The sequence below is a fragment of the Lipophrys pholis genome, assembly GCF_963383615.2.
Source record: "Lipophrys pholis genome assembly, chromosome: 18".
NCBI classification, from domain to species: domain Eukaryota; kingdom Metazoa; phylum Chordata; class Actinopteri; order Blenniiformes; family Blenniidae; genus Lipophrys; species Lipophrys pholis.
The window spans coordinates 26,400,435-26,418,656 of record NC_137646.1 but is presented as its reverse complement, the minus strand read 5'-3'; the positions used below and the strand labels follow the sequence as shown (position 1 = coordinate 26,418,656).

Sequence of the window (18,222 nt, the reverse complement as noted above, 5' to 3'; positions counted from 1 at the left end):
TAATCGGTATAAAGGCTTGGTATAATGTAGCTTATGGTTAGTACTTGTACTTGAGCTCTTCCGTTAATACAGTGGTATCGACTCGTCCCTAGTCGTAGTCTGTAGTGTGTTTGTGAATTTTTTATTTTTTATTTTTTCATTATTTATTTTAAAAAAAACTTTATTTTTTAATCTACTTATTTTGTATTCGTTCCAGTCTTCAGATTCCGGTCCGGGTGACTCATCGCGTCCTGAGACGATCTGTGTCCCTCCGCCTGTCCTCACAGTGGAAATAGATCCCGCTGGGTTCGGTCGCTCCGTCTCCCACAAAATCATTAAAAACTATTTTTAAAAAGCAGAGCGGAGGCTGCGGAGGCTGCGGAGGCTGCGGAGCCTCACGGGAGGGTTTATTATCGGGCTGCAGCTCAGCCTGATTCCGCCTCCATCCCTCCGCCTGGTCGCGTCTCATTTTCGTCAATAAAAAAACAGAAAAAGCTGCTTTTCTTCTCCTCCTCGAACCGAAGATGTCCGTGGCGGGGTTTAAGAAGCAGTTCCACAAAGCCACGCAGGTGAGAAATAAAACACCTTTATGCAAATCGCACGTTTTTTAATCGCATTTTGATTGGCGCGTGCAAAGAGAGCGAGTGTGAAAAAAACGGATGGACCGTGAAGTAAACATCTCCCGTCCGGAGGCATCAGCCTCAGTGAGACTAAGACAACAAATGTTGAACGTTTTTTACGTTTAACGCGACATTTTCAACGTTAAATCCAGAACAGGACTCTTCGTTTATCGATCCACGCGCTCGCGCGTGTGTCCGTGAGTCGCGTTCTGGACGAAAACGGTGTAATTCGGGGTTATAATCCGGGTTTACTGGTGATGTTTTGGGGTTTCACGCGGTGTTTTCGTGCGGGGGCGCGCGCTAAGCAGGGTAGACCCCCGCGCTCGTGCACGCGCGCACACGCTCCGGTTTGGATGTAATGTTACGTAACAGCGGGGGCAGGTGATTGGCTGCCGCACGCGACAGGGAATTCCCTCCATCATCATCCCTCCATCATGGCTACGTCATCTATATTACCTCCATCATCTATCATCCCCCCATCATCTATCATCCTACAATCATCCCTCCATCATCCCTCCATCCATCAATCTGCCCTCCATCATCCCTCCATCATTTATCATCCCCCCATCATCTATCATCCCCCATCATCTATCATCCCTCCATCATCTATCATCCCTCCATCCCTCTATCATCCCTCCATCATCTATCATCCCACAATCATCCCTCCATCATCCCTCCATCCATCTATCTGCCCTCCATCATCCCTCCATCATTTATCATCCCTCCATCCCTCTATCATCCCCCCATCATCTATCATCCCTCCATCAATCTATCATCCCTCCATCATCTATCATCCCTCCATCAATCTATCATCCCTCCATCAATCTATTATCCCTCTATCATACCTCCATCATCTATCATCCCTCCATCATCTATCATCCCTCCATCAATCTATTATCCCTCTATCATCCCTCCATCATCTATCATCCCTCCATCATCTATCATCCCTCCATCCATCTATCATCCCTCCATTACCCCTCCATCCATCTATCACCCCCCCATCATCCCTCCATCATCCCTCCATCATCTATCATCCCTACATCATCTATCATCCCTCCATCACCCCTCCATCCATCTATCATCCCTCTATCATCCCTCCATCATCTATCATCCCTCCATCATCCCTCCATCCATCTATCTGCCCTCTGTCATCACTTCATCATTCCTCCTTTATCTCTTTTATCCCTCATCTGTCTATCATCCCTCCATCCTTCCTATTTCCGTCCTTCCTCCTTCATCCCTCCATCTTTCCTCTTTAATAACTCGACTGTCACTTTATGAAAGTAAAGAATCTTTTTATGAGGAACTTCGCTCCTGTTTTCAGTTTGTATCACGTCAAACTGAACTTTTCCTCCGTCGTTCTCTCCATTCCTGCATTGCTGCTGCCATATTTAATAAAACCACTGGAGGGCGCCACTCATCCCGAAATTATGTAGTATCGTCACATTTCTGTAAATATTAACATCGTACAACGACCGGCGAAATCATGCTAATCCAAAAAAATGCTAACGTAAACCCGCTGCTTGCTAACGTGAACTTGCTGCTCGCTAACGTGAACCCGCTGCTCGCTAACGTAAATTGGGTTTTGGTTTTGGACGAGAAGTTTTTTTTCATGTCTGTTTCTTCTTCAGTGTTGGCTCAGGCTCCGCCCACTCAGACGTGCCTCGGCCAATCAGGCGTGCCGAGCAGCGCTAGCTGTGTGTGTGTGTGTGTGTGTGAGAAGCGCGACTCCAGACTGAATTAATCATGAGCGACGGATTAAAACTGAACTTCCTCGTCTGTTTTCGTCTCGACAGGAAGTTTACAAACTTTTGCGCTCAAAACGCTTCGATTCCGTGTCCGTGGAAATGAGGACAACACAACTTTCTGAAAACGCTTTGAGGCGGTCTCCATGGAAACGGGGAAAAACTCTAACTTTTTGAAAACACTTTCAACCTGTCTCCCTTCAAATGAGGGAAAATTAAACTTTTTGAAAATCCTCAGTCTCCGTGGAAACGGAAACACAAATTTCTAAAGAAGCTTCAACAACGTTTCCGTGGAAACAGGGGAAACGCTACTTTTCTGAAGTGCTCCGTCTCCATGGAAACGGGTTAGGGATAGGGTAACTTTTTGAAAATGCTCCGTCTCCATGGAAACGGTGAAAACACAACTAGAGGACCAACAGGAAAACGACATTGGTTTCAAATTGTTGTCATGTGACGGTGAAACTTCTCTTGAACAGCAGTGACGCGTTTCGTTCCACTGAGGCTCCGGCAGCTTCGTCTAAATAATGCAGAGGGTTGGTGTCGTCTGCACTGCGGCTCGTCTCCTGGCGGGAATCGAACCGTGTTCCACCTGAGGAGGGGTCGGGAATCGAACCGTGTTCCTCCTGAGGAGGGTCTGGGAGTCGAACCGTGTTCCTCCTGAGGAGGGGTCAGGAATCGAACCATGTTCCTCCTGAGGAGGGGTCAGGAATCGAACCATGTTCCTCCTGAGGAAGGGTCAGGAATTGAACCGTGTTCCTCCGGAGGAGCAGCTGCACAACCAAAACACACTGAAGTCATGTGACAGTCGTGGAGAATCGAACAGAATCACTTTGTTCTTATTTCTGTCATATTCGATCTTCTTTGATCTTTTTTTCTTTGTTTTGTATCTTTTGTACTTTTATATTTGTGAGAAACATTCTGTGTCACAGACTCCTCCTCTCCTCCGTAACGTCACTGCTCACCACTAGATGTAACGTCACTGCTCACCACTAGATGTAATGTCACTGCTCACTACTAGATGTCAGTGTAACGTCACTGCTCACCACTACATGTCAGTGTAACGTCACTGCTCACCACTAGATGTAATGTCACTGCTCACCACTAGATGTCAGTGTAACGTCACTGCTCACCACTACATGTCAGTGTAACGTCACTGCTCACCACTAGATGTAATGTCACTGCTCACCACTAGATGTCAGTGTAACGTCACTGCTCACCACTACATGTCAGTGTAACGTCACTGCTCACCACTAGATGTAACGTCACTGCTCACCACTAGATGTAATGTCACTGCTCACCACTAGATGTAACGTCACTGCTCACCACTAGATGTAACGTCACTGCTCACCACTAGATGTAATGTCACTGCTCACCACTAGATGTAACGTCACTGCTCACCACTAGATGTCAGTGTAACGTCACTGCTCACCACTACATGTCAGTGTAACGTCACTGCTCACCACTAGATGTAATGTCACTGCTCACCACTAGATGTCAGTGTAACGTCACTGCTCACCACTACATGTCAGTGTAACGTCACTGCTCACCACTAGATGTAACGTCACTGCTCACCACTAGATGTAATGTCACTGCTCACCACTAGATGTAACGTCACTGCTCACCACTAGATGTAACGTCACTGCTCACCACTAGATGTAATGTCACTGCTCACCACTAGATGTAACGTCACTGCTCACCACTAGATGTCAGTGTAACGTCACTGCTCACCACTACATGTCAGTGTAACGTCACTGCTCACCACTAGATGTAATGTCACTGCTCACCACTAGATGTCAGTGTAACGTCACTGCTCACCACTACATGTCAGTGTAACGTCACTGCTCACCACTAGATGTAACGTCACTGCTCACCACTAGATGTAATGTCACTGCTCACCACTAGATGTAACGTCACTGCTCACCACTAGATGTAACGTCACTGCTCACCACTAGATGTAATGTCACTGCTCACCACTAGATGTAACGTCACTGCTCACCACTAGATGTAACGTCACTGCTCACCACTAGATGTAATGTCACTGCTCACCACTAGATGTCAGCGTAATGCCCTCAGCAGAACTCTGAGATGTTACATTTCGTTATCTCCAATGCTGGTTTGTCCAAATTTTGCAGTTTTTCTTCTTCCACTTGTTATTTTCCAGTTTGAATCCTCTCCAGGGAGTCTGGCGTGTCGACGAGGACCAAACGTTAACCGTTTCTTTCTTCCTTCGTTCCTGCAGAAAGTTAGCGAGAAAGTGGGCGGAGCCGAGGGAACGAAGCTGGACGATGACTTCAAAGAGATGGAGAAGGTCAGTGATGGTGGATCTTTACGTGGGCGTGTCTCCTGATCGCAGTCTGGAACTCCAACCTGCTGAAATGATCGTGAACCATCAAACTTCTGAGGCTATTTCATTGTTTCGAGATGCTACGTAACAAATGTTTTACTCGTGTCAGTACTCAATATCGGCAGGTAGCTAAAGGTTAGTACTCGTATCGGTACTCGGTATCAGCTAGTAGCTAAAAGTTAGTACTCATCGGTACACAGTATCATCAGTAGCTAAAGCACAGTCCTCGTATCGGTACTCGTTATCGGCCAGTATCTAAAGGTTAGCACCGGTATCAGTACTTTAAGAAGTGGTATTGGTACTTTGAGAAGTGGTATCGGTACTTTGAGAAGTGGTATCAGTACTTTAAGAAGTGGTATCGGTACTTTGAGAAGTGGTATCGGTACTTTGAGAAGTGGTATCAGTACATTTAAGAAGTGGTATCAGTACTTTGAGAAGTGGTATCGGTACTTTGAGAAGTGGTATCAGTACTTTGAGAAGTGGTATCAGTACTTTAAGAAGTGGTATCGGTACTTTGAGAAGTGGTATCGGTACTTTAAGAAGTGGTATCGGTACTTTAAGAAGTGGTATCAGTACTTTGACACGTGGTATCGGTACTTTAAGAAGTGGTATCGGTACTTTGAGAAGTGGTATCGGTACGTTGAGAAGTGGTATCGGTACTTTGAGAAGTGGTATCGGTACTTTGAGAAGTGGTATCGGTACGTTGAGAAGTGGTATCGGTACTTTGAGAAGTGGTATCGGTACGTTGGGGAAGTGGTATCGGTACTTTGAGAAGTGGTATCAGTACTTTGAGAAGTGGTATCGGTACTTTGAGAAGTGGTATCAGTACTTTGAGAAGTGGTATCGGTACGTTGGGGAAGTGGTATCGGTACTTTGAGAAGTGGTATCGGTACTTTGAGAAGTGGTATCGGTGCATCTCTAGAACAAATCTTTTGCTGTGAACATTTCCTGCAGAAAGTGGACGTCACCAGCAGGGCGGTGCTGGACATCATGACTAAGACAACGGAGTACCTCCAGCCCAACCCAGGTGACACACACACACACACACACACACACACACACACACACACACACACACACACACACACACACACACACACACACACACACACACACACACACAGCCTGACGGTGTTCCTGCCTGCAGCGTCCAGAGCGAGGCTCAGTATGATCAGCACCATGTCAAAGATCCGCGGGCAGGAGAAGGGCCCCGGCTACCCGCAGGCCGAGTCCGTTCTGGGTGACGCCATGTTGAAGTTCGGCCGCGAGCTGGGGGAGGAGTCCTGTTTCGGTCAGTACCGCCCCGCGCCGCCCCTCCCCGCTGTCCTTAGCGGCTTCTCGTAACGTGCCGTGGTGTTTTGCATCCCAGGTGTGGCGCTGCTGGACGCCGGCGAGGCGATGAAGGAGCTCGGCGAGGTGAAGGACGCTCTGGACATGGAGGTCAAGCAGAACTTCATCGACCCGCTGCAGAACCTCCACGACAAAGACCTGAAGGAGATCCAGGTGAGTGATGGCTAGTGGCAGCGGCGGCGGCGAGCGGCGGTGACGCCTGAATGTGACGAGCTTCTCCTGCCGCCGCAGCACCACCTGAAGAAGATGGAGGGCCGCCGCCTGGACTTTGACTACAAGAAGAAGCGTCAGGGGAAAGTCCAGGACGACGAGATCAAACAGGCGCTGGAGAAGTTCGACGAGAGCAAAGAGATCGCCGAGCAGAGCATGTTCAACCTGCTGGAGAGCGACGTGAGGCTCGCCGCTTCCTGCTAACGCCACGAGGATCGTTACTTTTTCTGTGTGAACAGTCGCGGAGATCAAAGGATCTAGCGTTAGCGTAAACAGTTACCGATTGCAAGCTGTATGTAGCATTAGCATCAGCATTGGCCGTTAGCATTAGCGACTTTAAATCCAGGCTAGCTTCCCTTCGTCCTTTTGAGAACGTCGTTTGTCTCGAGACAAAACAATTCCAGGAGTTTCTGTCCTGCTCACTGTTAGCTTTAGCATTATCTAAAACCGCTATCCCAACAGTTGTCATTACACCTAGCTCCTGTTTACAGGTGGAGGAGGGGAGGAGCCTCATTACTCGTGATACATGTATGTAGCATTAACGTTCACCACATAAGCTTTGATTAGCATTAGCCAAGCATTGTGTGTGTGTGTGTGTGTGTGTGTGTGTGTGTGTGTGTGTGTGTGTGTGTGTGTGTGTGTGTGTGTGTGTGTGTGTGTGTGTGTGTGTGTGTGTGTGTGTGTGTGTCTGCTGCAGATTGAGCAGGTGAGCCAGCTCGCGGCGCTGGTCCAGGCTCAGCTGGAGTATCACAGCCGGTCGGCAGAAATCCTCCAGCAGCTCTCCAGCAAGATGGAGGACAGGTAAGGCCCCATAGACCCGCCCACTCCAGCAGCAAGCCCCGCCCACTTGTTCTGACGACTCTGTCCCCCGGCAGGATAAAGGAAGTGTCCAGTCGGCCCCGGAAGGAGTACACCCCGAAGCCCAGGATGACCCTGGAGCTGCTGCCCCCCAGCGAGAGCCACAACGGGGGGATCCACTCCGCCAAGTCCCCCGGGCGCTCGCCAGGTGAAGGAGCAGAGGCCCAGCAGCCAATCACGTCGCTCCGTCCCCAGGCTGCGTTTACACAACAACGTCAAAACACATTTTGTCTTTTCAATTCAGTTTGGTTGGTAACGTTGTGAAATCGGTGTCCGTTTCCACGGAAACGGCAGAAAAGCTGAAATCGGTGTCGTTGTCATGTTGGTCCACTAGCTGGCGCTGTTGTTTGTTTTAACAAGGAAACCACACACACACAGTTTCACCCCGTTTCCATGGAAACAGAGTTGAAGTGTTTTTAAAAAGTTTTCTCCATTCCCACGGAGTCGGAGTGGCGTTGTCATGGAAACAGGTGGTTCGCCTGATATCAGTCACCTGAGCTGCTTCACCTGCACTCTCACTGCACAAGCTCAGGATGTGAGATTATCTGAGATTAGTGGAGATTATCTGAGATAAGACCAGGATCAGGTGAGATTAGCGGAGATTAGGTGACATGAAGTGAGATTAACTGACATAAATGAGATTAGCAGAGATTAGGTGAGATTATCTGGGATGTTTGAAGCTCCATCGTGTTTTATTCTGTCAGATTGTACCTTTGGAACTCGACACGCCAACAAGACACAGCCGGAACAATCAGGGCTGAAGGAGCAGGAGACTGGTACTCAGACAGGAAGTGCTCCATGTTCTGACCCCGCCCCCTCTCTGACCCCCCCTCCCCCCGTAGCCCCCCTGGACCAGCCGTGCTGCCGAGCGCTCTACGACTTCGAGCCAGAGAACGAGGGCGAGCTGGGCTTCAAGGAGGGCGACATCATCACACTGACCAATCAGATCGACGACAACTGGTACGAGGGCGTGGCCAACGGCCAGTCGGGCTTCTTCCCCATCAACTACGTGGACATCTTGGTACCGTTGCCCCGCTAGCTCCCCGCTTCTGACGGCCGCTTCCCTCCGCCGATACCGAAACGCCACGCCTGAATCTTCTTCTTCTCCTCGGAGAGAGCGAGGAGGAGTCCGGCGTGAGAGGAGAAGACGAAGAGTCGGCGCCGGGCTTTACGACCCGTCGCCTCGGCCGCGGCGTCGCTCTACGTGCATGTGTGTGTCTGTGTGTGCGTGTCGACCTGTTCCTGTTCCGGCACACGTTCCTGCCCTCGGCGGCGTTCCGATCCAATCCGACCCGGTTCCCCTCAACGCTGTCGTCCCGTTTCTGCCGCCGCCTGCCTTCTTCTGCTTCTCCTGAGGTTCATCGGCCGCGGCGCCGTTCTTGCCACGGCGCCGTTCTCTTTGGAAACTTTCATCCTTCACGTTCCCAAGTGTTGCCAACATTCCTGAGTTGATACGAATCCACAACTTTGGCAAAGTTGCTGGTGACGTTCTGGATTCCACTCGAGCTTCGGACACATTTTAGGTCCGTGTCGGTAACTGTTGGGAATGTTGGTAACGGGTCACCAAACTCAACTTTGTGGAAAAGCCCCAGAATTCCATTGCAACGTTTGGGAGACACGTCGGTTCCATCCTGGGAAGACTTTAACTTTCCAGACGCCGGTCAAGTTTTATTCTGGAGGTTTGATGTTCGGAATGTTACGAAACTTGTGGACATTCTTTAAAGTGTCTCCAGGAATTGACCATTGGCCCCGCCCCCCCCCTTAGTTACCATTGCTAACTCGAACAAGCTGTTCGAGCTGACCTTTGGCTAAGCCCCGCCCCCCTTAATTACTGCCGCTAATTTGGACAAACGGCCGCCGCCGACTGCGTGTTTACATTAGCAACAGTTAGCGCAGAAACCGCTACAAGCGCGAGACAGCTTTTGAGGCTAACACAACTTTTTTTTTTTGTCGAGGAGCCTTCAGGAAGGTCCGCAAGCTCGGGATGGAAAACTACGAGTAAACTTTTAAACAACGCGGACGGGAAACCGCGGAAGTTACAGGCATGGATGTAAGCTAGGTGGCTAGCTTAAAGAAGCTCATCGCTGCTAGCATCACGTGAAGGATATCATGCAACTGGATTGATCAGATTCTACAAGTCGTTGCTGTAATTTGGAACAAATGTTGACGTCGTTTCTCGTTCTGGCGCAGTTGGTAGTCGGAACGCGATTGGTTCGTTTGCATTCGGGGGCGGGGCTCCGCCAGAGGTCGATTGTTCCATAGTGGAACGTACGATATCAGAACATTCTCTCTCAGGTTTTAGAGTCACTCTCGGACCACCTGAACATTCCCACGAACATCGTACGGCTCGCACTCCGTATACGGTAAAGCTAACGTTTCGCTAACGCGCTGCGACAGATTCTCAAACAGTCCGGAGAGTCGCTGCGACAAAAATCGCGGATTCTTTTTCCAACTTTCTTGGATGTGGGCGGAGTTCTTTTAGCTTTTCGGTACTTTTCGGTTACTGAACATCCATCTGATCTCGTAAATGCATTTCGGTTTACGCTAGCTAGGAACTTTGGTATACAGTTTCTTGTCCCACAGAAATCCCGCTGTTTGCATGTGTGTATGTGCGACGTTGCAGTATTACGCAGTATTGAACTCGTGACGTTTTTCTTAGATCAGGTCGTCGTATACCAGCAGGAATGTGTGCTAGCATGGCTAAATTCAGCGAGGTCGTTAACCAGCTAACCGTTTGCTTCGTCACATTCCCGTACCTGCGCTTTGGTGATGTCGTGTTGATCAGAGTAAAAGTATTTAGTGCCTGAATACTGAATACCTCGTCTTACGTGGAACGCGCAGAATCTCGACGCGGAGGAAAAGTATTCGTCCGGAATACTCGGTTTACTTTGAGATGAAGTTTATCTGTCGCATCTTTTCTGGAGTTTTAGCGTCCGGCCTGCCGACTTTCCCTTTCAGGAAGTGAAACGTTTTGTTCTTCGCTCAAAATCACCTTGACTCATTTTAGAAAGTCGAGTTTTACACTTTTTCAGACTCCGTACGTTCTCGCTGCGTACTTCCAGATATTTGTATTGCGGTGACATCGGAAGTGTTACGAGTCAATTTTTTACGAGGACTGCGTAAAGAGGAAACCTATTTTTAGAAGCGTCTCGCTGGAGGACGAGAAACTCTGAAGCTTCCGTCGTCTTTTTTTCCCCAAAAACATAAATACTTGTATCCGTACGAAGGAAGACTGCAGTTTCTGTGATAGAATATTAAATACCGAGGCAATAAATGATGATTTAACAATAAAAATGCAACGTTTCAATTCAATTGGAAGAGCAGGCTAGCTCGCGATCTGTATACATAATAGATGTATAGCTAGCTTTCCAACCAGCAATTCAACACACGTTTCGCTATTTATTTAGCTCGCTAGCTCACAATCGACAACTTTATATATAAAGAGTTAGCGAGCTAGCTAGCTATCTTCAATGTATGTAGTAATGTTTATATCGCAGGCTAGCAGTCTGTTTAGCGTGCTGGCTAGCTGGCCAGATATGTGATTCTGAAGAACAGCGAGCGAACTGGCTAAAAAACAACGTACTTATTCTCCAACTGGCTATCTAGCTAGCTCGCGGTACGTCTATTTCTTCCATTTGCCAAAGCACACGGGTGAAACCGCCGCGGTCGCGGAGTGATTCTGACCCGGTGTGAATCCGAACATTGCGGTTGTTTGCGTCGTTGCCGTCGTCGTCGTCACTGCTCCGCCGCAACCGGCCCAGTGGAGGTTAGCGACGGGAGCTCAGCTACGTTCAAGTATTCTGCTTTCCCGGTTCCCTGTTCGTCCGAGTCCGCCTGTGGAACGTCTGTGAGCCGCATGCTAACGAACGGCTAAGTGTCCAGACGCTCTCGTTTGGGGTCTTTTTTTACAGAAATCACGATAAATAGAAAAAGTTACAAAGTGCGTTAGGACTTTCTTTCTCTTCTCGATTGTTGATATTACTTTTGCATCCTGTTCTTCTTTTCTCTCTTTCGTGCTGATTTGCCTTCGATGGTGACTTGGATTCTAACCTCAATGAGGAACTTGTACGCCGTTTCCCGCCATTTTTTTCCCCTGCCGATCACCTGACCACGAGTTCGGAGTGAAACCCGGAAACGTTCCGGCTGGTTGTGCTGAACCTCGCAGGAGGAGCCAGCGATCGCACGGAATTGTTGAAAAGGACGTTTTTAAAGTTTCGGAGACATTTAGAGAAACTGCGTAAGGTTGGGGCTTTAAGACTTTTTGGAGCGCTAACAGACCGATTTGTGAAGTTTTAGGCTCCACCCGCTGACGCTCAGCGCCACCTGCATACATTTAGCTTCACCCACTATAATTTAAAGCTCCGCCTACTGCCTTATAGCTCCACCCACTGGCGTTTTAGGTTTGGCCGCTGACGTTTTAGGCTCCTCCTGCAGACGTTTAATTCCCCCTGCTGACATTTTAGCTCCGCCCTCTGACATCTTGGCTCCGCCTGCTAACATTTAGGCCCCGCCCATATTAACCTGTATGTATAAAATGTGTGTCAGTATGTACAAACGCTGCATATTTATTTATTTATTTATTTATTTATTTATTTATTTATTTATTAGCACCTGTATTAACGTCACTACATCGGTGTGATGTAGGGGGGGTTGTAGGGGGGGGGGGGGGGGCCTAACTCTGTGTTTCTCTCCTCGTGTTGAACGGCGTAATCTCAAGACGTCTGTATGTAAAACTGCTTGTCGTGAAGATGAACTACGATGTAATAAAAACTTGAGACAGTCTGTGTGTCCGGGCATCATCAGAACGACACGTGAAATGGTACCGAAACTCACGGAAGAAGGACTATATCTTAACAGAATATTGAAATAAAGGCTCACGCAGTAACGTACAAAACACCCAGTGAAAACACTGAACGGCCACGAAAACACTGCAAACAAATGCAGATTTAGCAAACAAAATGAGCATTAAAACAGTTAAAATCACCAAAAATGAAAGACAAAATGGTATCAAATATATATGAAGTGCAGTAAATATATACACATATATATATATAGAGAGAGAGAGAGAGAGAGAGCTCTATCTCACTTATATATGCAAAAACCACAACACAATTACACAAACTAACATTAGAACACTATCTATCTATCTTACTGTCTATCGATCAGAGAGTAGTTTGTCCGGTTCGCACTGCGCATGCGCATATCTTACACTCAGCGCGCCACTTCCTTCCCGCCGCCCGCGCGCTCTTACTGCGCAGGACGCAGGCGGAAGCGCAGCACTGTGAGACCCGCTGACTTGACTGAGGAACCGCGTGTTGATGCTGCAGCGGAGAGCGAGGACAGGAGACCGTCTAACCCTATAACCCTTTAACCCCCGGAGACACCCCGACGCCCGCACACCGCAAACCGGCCATGGAAATGATGAAGAGGATTTCCCTGGAGCTCCGGCACCGCTCCCCGTCAGAGGTGAGCGCTGCGCCCGGGTTTAGGTGTTCGGTCCCCGGCAGAGGAGGAGGAGAATGGGGTGGTGGTGGTGGTGGTGATGGAGGGGGGTGGTCGGGTGAGCACATGGCAGCCTCCTGCAGCCCTTCGAAAACCTCCAAACATCTTAAAATGCTTCTTTAAACCATCTTAAGTCTTAATATCTACATTTTCCTCACCGCAGCTCGGCGCGGTGAAGTCAGCCTCCCGCCGGGAGTCAACAACGCCGCTTCGTATCACTTCACCAAAGTCTTTTTTCACCGAAATGATCCGATTTTAACTTTTTCTCCGGTTTGAATGAAACTTTTAGTTGTTTTATTATTAATCAGACCTGCAACGATCCTGACTCCTAGTCTTTATTCTAAAATAACAGTTTTTATCCATAAATAAGGCTTCAAGTTAAAACTTCGATCGCGGTCACTATTTAAGTTTATTTTATAAAAACGATCCCCGAAAGGCCAGATTCCATAGTTCTTAGTGTTTTTAGTTTTTTTTTTTACTGAGTAAAATATATATGTTAAAGTTCCCTTAACTGTCGAACCTGAGGCCAACTTCACCAGTTGTTTACCGCCCGCGCTTCGTTTCGTTAGTACATAGTAAATATTATAAACACGTAAACAGGATTAATGTTTTCGCTTCGGACGTTTTGGTGGAAATTGCGTGTTTTAGAATCAAGGTGAGTCTCGCCTGTGAACAAATGCGTGTCTCCGGGAGCCGTCTAGTCCCTGCGGCTGCGTTAGTTCACAACGAGCGGACTCGTTCTGTCAGTTTCCGCTTTCTAAGGCGTTTTTTTCACTTTAATTGTTGATAAAAGCGTGTTTATTCTCTAAATGGACGTTTTATAGGGGAGGTGGGTGTTTTGGGCCGCTATCTTGACTCCACGTTGCGGTGTGATTTCCTTGTTTATGGCGGCGCGTCTCCAGGGGTTAGTCGCCTCCTCCCCGCTGAGGGCGCGCAGCCGGCGGCGTGTTAGCCGCGTTAGCCGCGCTAGCTGGCTAATGGCCGCGGAGTTGCCGAGTATTACCGATTTGCTTTGGGTTAAGAGCCGGGGGTCGTCGCTGCAGACCCGCCGAGCAGCGGGGGGTTCGCTCCCGGGCTGAGTTTACTACCAGTGTCCGGGGAATGGTGATGGAAACCGCGGGAGGCTAACGGCGTGTTAGCAGCGAAGCTAGGTTAGCGGCGGCGTGTGTGTGTGTGTGTGTGTGTGTGTGGTGCGGAGGGGGAGGGGGGGGGGGGCAGCTGGGGACAGTTGTTTAATGAGCAACATGGGTAGGTTAATAGTTGGTTGGTTAACGAGTAGCAGGGGTGGGTTAGTAGTTGGTTGGTTAACAAGTAGCGGGGGGAGGGGGGGGGGTAGTGGCTGGTTAGATAACAAGCAGCAGGGGTGGGTTAGTAGTTGGTTGGTTAACAAGCGGGGGGTGGGGGGGGGGATTTAGTGTTGGTGAGTGGGTTAGTAGTTGGTTGGTTGGTTAACAAGGGGGGGGGGGGGGGATTAGCTGTGAACTAATGTAAAACAAAGACCCAAAACGTATTGAACCTTTAAAATGAGTAAACTACTAAACTCATTACTAGTCTCTCAGTATTGCGAGACTCTTAGTGTTTTTAACTAGTTATCAGGGCTGATTGACGCTTCAACAGTTTAGATTTTTTTCCCCTCAAGTTGTTGTTTTTTTTTCCATTTCTTACTGCTTTTGGGTGAATAAATCTCACTCCATATATGGTCATATCTATATATCTATGTGCTGATGCTTAAAGTCTTTGTTAGGAGCGGTTTAATGTCAGACCCCTCCCCCGCAGGTCCAGGAGCTGGTTCTTGATAACTGTCGCACCAGCGACGGCAAGATGGAGGGCATCACGGCGGAGTTCTCCAACCTGGAGCTGCTGAGTCTCATCAACGTGGGCCTGACCAGCGTGGCCGGCATCCCCAAACTGGACAAGCTCAAGAAGGTGAGGCTGCAGCCGGGACGCCGGCGACAAGCCTGTTGGTGTTTCCATGACAACGCCGGGCGTGAGCTGGTCAGGGGCCGATCACACAACGTTTCAAGTGACGACGCGCCGTTTTTGTTTTTATAAAAACGTTAAACGATGTTCGTTTCCATAGAAATGGCAGAAACTGTAAATGGTGTAGTTTCCCTGTTTGCCCACTAGTTGGTGCTGTTTGTTTTTAGTAATGAAACCACACGCAGCGGAGAACAGTCCACTGTAAACAGAAACACCCACTAATGGCCGAACATGGTGTTTTACCGTATCCATGGAAACAGATACTGTTTTCATACTGTTGCAGTATAAAACTTCTGCCGTGGCGTCCAGTCGGTCCGGTCTATGGCGTCTAGTTTCGGTTCAAGGTGTCGGTTCCATCCAAGGCATCTTGGTCAGTTCGGTTCATGGCGTCCACTTGTTTCAGTCAGTGACGTCTAGTGGGTTCGGTCAGAGGCGTCCAGTGGGTTAGGGTTCGGTCCGAGGCGTCTAGTGGGTTCGGTCAGAGGCGTCCAGTGGGTTCGGTCAGAGGCGTCCAGTGGGTTAGGGTTCGGTCCGAGGCGTCTAGTGGGTTCGGTCCGAGGCGTCTTGTGGGTTCGGTCCGAGGCGTCCAGTGGGTTCGGTCCGAGGCGTCCAGTGGGTTCGGTCCGAGGCGTCCTGTGGGTTCGGTCCGAGGCGTCTAGTGGGTTCGGTCCGAGGCGTCCAGTGGGTTCGGTCCGAGGCGTCTTGTGGGTTCGGTCCGAGGCGTCTAGTGGGTTCGGTCCGAGGCGTCTTGTGGGTTCGGTCCGAGGCGTCTTGTGGGTTCGGTCCGAGGCGTCTTGTGGGTTCGGTCCGAGGCGTCTAGTGGGTTCGGTCCGAGGCGTCTAGTGGGTTCTGTCTGAGGCGTCTAGTGGGTTCGGTCCGAAGCGTCTAGTGGGTTCTGTCTGAGGCGTCTAGTGGGTTCGGGTCCTTGGTGTCTCGGGTGTTTCTTAGTTCCAGACTCTGTGTTGCAGTTGGAGCTGAGCGACAACCGGATATCGGGCGGCCTGGAGGTTCTGGCGGAGCAGCTGGTGAACCTCACGCACCTCAACCTGAGCGGGAACAAGTTCAAGGACATCAGCACGCTGGAGCCGCTGGTGGGTGGAGTCAATGGCGCCGCAGCGTCCCGTTGCAGAGCCGTGTGAGTTAACGTGTCCGTCCCCGTCCCCGTCCCGACAGAAAAAGCTGCCGCAGCTCAAGAGTCTGGACTTGTTCAACTGCGAGGTGACCAACCTGGCCGACTACCGCGAGCCCATCTTCAAGCTCCTCCCACAGCTCACCTACCTGGACGGCTACGACATCGATGACTGCGAGGCGTCCGACTCCGACGGCGAGGGCGACGGAGTCGAGGACGACGACGAAGAAGGTGAGGCGTTGTGCCGCGGCGAGGAACCTCGATGCTACAGTGTGCTCGCTAACGGCGTCTATTCTCCGTAGAGGGCGAGTCGGAGGAGGAGGAAGACGACGACGAAGACGTGGCGGCGGAAGACGACGATGACGACGACAGCTGCGACGACGACGTGAGTCTGGTTGGTCGTGTCCTCTGGGGGGGACAAGTTGTTTAAAGTGACCGAAAGCAGAAGGTGTTGGTGTTTACTGTGGCGGGGTGGTTGGCAGGACGACGAGGTGAACGGAGACGTGGACAGCGAGGATGACGATGACGAAGAAGACGAGGAAGATAACGGTCGGTGCTTTTCTTTTTTCCCCCCGAGTAGCGTCTCACAAGTTTAACCTTTTGTTCCCTAAAATATTGTGAAATTTGAATTTTGCTTTGATGTTTTAGTGAAAAAAACTAAACTACTTTTTGAAATTTGTAAAAGTACTTTAAATTAAAATAATAAAGAAATTAAATCCTTAAAGTACAAGTGAGGTGTTTTGTGATTAATCTTAAACAAAGTCGGGAAAAACCTAAAATCATTGAGGCAGGCCTGATTTGTGGGAAAGCTTTTATTTTGTAGTAGAACAGGAAGTGGGTTGTTTGACGCTCTGCTCGCCCCCCGACAGACGAAGGCTCGTCTCCGGTCAAAGGTGAGAAGAGGAAGAGGGACGCCGAGGACGAAGAAGAAGACGAAGACGACGATTGAACCCGCCCTGGCCCCTCCCCCTCCCACCGCCCTGGCCCCTCCCCCTTCTGAAACTACCGCTAGCACGCGCCGCGCTAGCGAAACATCTCAGCTCAGGGAAAGAACGAAAACGGGCAACACGCATTTTCCCGCCAAAAACTAGTTTTGAGTTCCCGTTCATTTTTACACGCTAGCAGCCGTTAGCATTTGGTAAAAAACGAAGCTAATTTCCTCCCTCTGCGGTTTTACGACGGAAACGTTGGTCTTCGCCCGTTAACCTGAAGTTTGTTTTTGTTTGTTTCCGACTGCGATGAAACCCATCCCTCTGACATCACGGCGTCCTCTGTGAGGTCATCAGAGGAGCTAAGCCCCGCCCCCTCCCCTCTGGTCTTTAACAACAGAGCTTTTTAAAAGAAATATTTTTTCAGAGAATTTGTTTGACTTTTTTTCTCTTTCTGTTGGGGGGGGGGTCTCTCTCTCTCTCTCTCTCTCTCTCTCTCTCTCTCTCATCCCCTGTTCTTTATCTCAGTGGCGATCGTGTCGTTCCTTCACTTTTTAGTTGATTTCCTTTTTCTTTTTTTTTTTACTTTCTGTAAGTTAAATGGAAAAACCAACAAAAAAAGCAAACAAAAAGGACTTTGTAAATAAAATCTTAACATTTTGAATCCGTGTGGCTGCTTCTTGTCGCTGGGCGTCCCCCCGTCCCCATCCCCCCGTCCCCCCCCCGGGTCTCAGGTTTCAGGTTTCAATCCGTCTGTTTCTAATTAATTGACGGTGCTATAAAGCCAGGATCCAGTAGAACCTGTGAGGACCGGGTCAGAGCTCCACCCTGTCCTGGACACGTCCCTCCAGGACACATGTTGACCTGTTAACTCCCCTCAGTGAGGACGACCTGCTGACCAGGACAACAGACGTGTCCCGGTCAAGTTCAAGCTGAGGGACACTGAAACGGACGAAGTACCTGGACTGGAGCAGAATACTGGTCCAGACAAAGTCTGTTTGTGTTTCCAGGTCAAAGTTCACCTTTAGAACCTCACAGCTTTAGAACCTCACGGCTTTAGAACCTCACAGCTTTAGAACCCCACAGCACCCCCTTGTGGTCACATGGTTCTGACAGTCAGACTCCAAGTGGTGAAGATGGGAAAATGATTTGGTCTTAGTAGCTCCTCTCTCTCTCTCTCTTCCTCCTCCCTCTCTCCTCTTCCTCCTCTCTCTCTCCTCCTCTTCATCTTCTTCCTCTCTCTCTCTTCTGATCCTCTCTCTCTCTCTTCCTCTCTCTTCTCTCCTCTTCCTCCTCCCCTCTCTCTCTCTCTCTCTCCCCCCTCTTCCTCTCTTTCCTCTTCCTCCTCTCTCTCTCCTCCTCTTCCTCCCCTCTCTCCTCTCCTCTTCCACCTCTCCTCTCTCTCCCCCTCCTCTTCCACCTCCTCTTCCTCCTCTCTCTCCTCCTCTTCCTCCCTCCTCCTCCCCTCCCCCTCTCCTCTCCCTCTCTCCTCCTCTTCCTCCGCTCTTTCCTCCTCCTCTTCCTCCCTCCTCTCTCTCCTCCTCCTCCTCTTCCTCCTCTCTTTCTCTCCTCCTCC

The 18,222-nt window shown here is 49.6% G+C and overlaps 2 protein-coding genes across 3 annotated transcripts; both read left to right on the top strand.

Annotated features, from left to right (window-relative positions):
• Positions 1-428: 428 nt before the first annotated feature.
• On the top strand, positions 429-8,145 carry sh3gl2b (SH3 domain containing GRB2 like 2b, endophilin A1; the record flags this gene model as incomplete). Its single annotated transcript, XM_080486162.1, has 9 exons — positions 429-548; positions 4,584-4,652; positions 5,643-5,715; positions 5,836-5,979; positions 6,058-6,191; positions 6,270-6,428; positions 6,946-7,049; positions 7,124-7,254; positions 7,949-8,145. Exons 1-9 carry the CDS (start codon positions 504-506, stop codon positions 8,143-8,145), a joined length of 1,056 nt encoding a protein of 351 aa, XP_080342288.1. The 5' UTR covers positions 429-503.
• Positions 8,146-12,355: 4,210 nt separating this feature from the next.
• LOC308123608 (acidic leucine-rich nuclear phosphoprotein 32 family member D-like) lies at positions 12,356-17,308 on the top strand. 2 transcript variants are annotated; one of them, XM_080486167.1, is made up of 7 exons: positions 12,356-12,572; positions 14,385-14,534; positions 15,557-15,679; positions 15,762-15,948; positions 16,020-16,102; positions 16,200-16,266; positions 16,587-17,308. In XM_080486167.1, the coding sequence occupies exons 1-7, from the start codon at positions 12,519-12,521 to the stop codon at positions 16,664-16,666; spliced, it is 744 nt and encodes a 247-aa protein (XP_080342293.1). In that variant the 5' UTR covers positions 12,356-12,518; the 3' UTR covers positions 16,667-17,308. The 2 variants fall into 2 exon arrangements, with proteins under 2 accessions (XP_080342293.1, XP_080342294.1); XM_080486168.1 differs by having other exon boundaries at positions 12,566-13,759.
• The last annotated feature ends 914 nt before the right edge of the window (positions 17,309-18,222 follow it).

Coding starts and splice junctions, on each gene's coding strand:
- LOC308123608 (XM_080486167.1), top strand. CDS start 12,519: ATGGAAATGATGAAGAGGATTTCCCTGGAGCTCCGGCACCGCTCCCCG. Junction 15,680..15,761: donor TCAGCACGCTGGAGCCGCTG/GTGGGTGGAGTC, acceptor CCGTCCCGACAG/AAAAAGCTGCCGCAGCTCAA. Junction 15,949..16,019: donor CGAGGACGACGACGAAGAAG/GTGAGGCGTTGT, acceptor TATTCTCCGTAG/AGGGCGAGTCGGAGGAGGAG.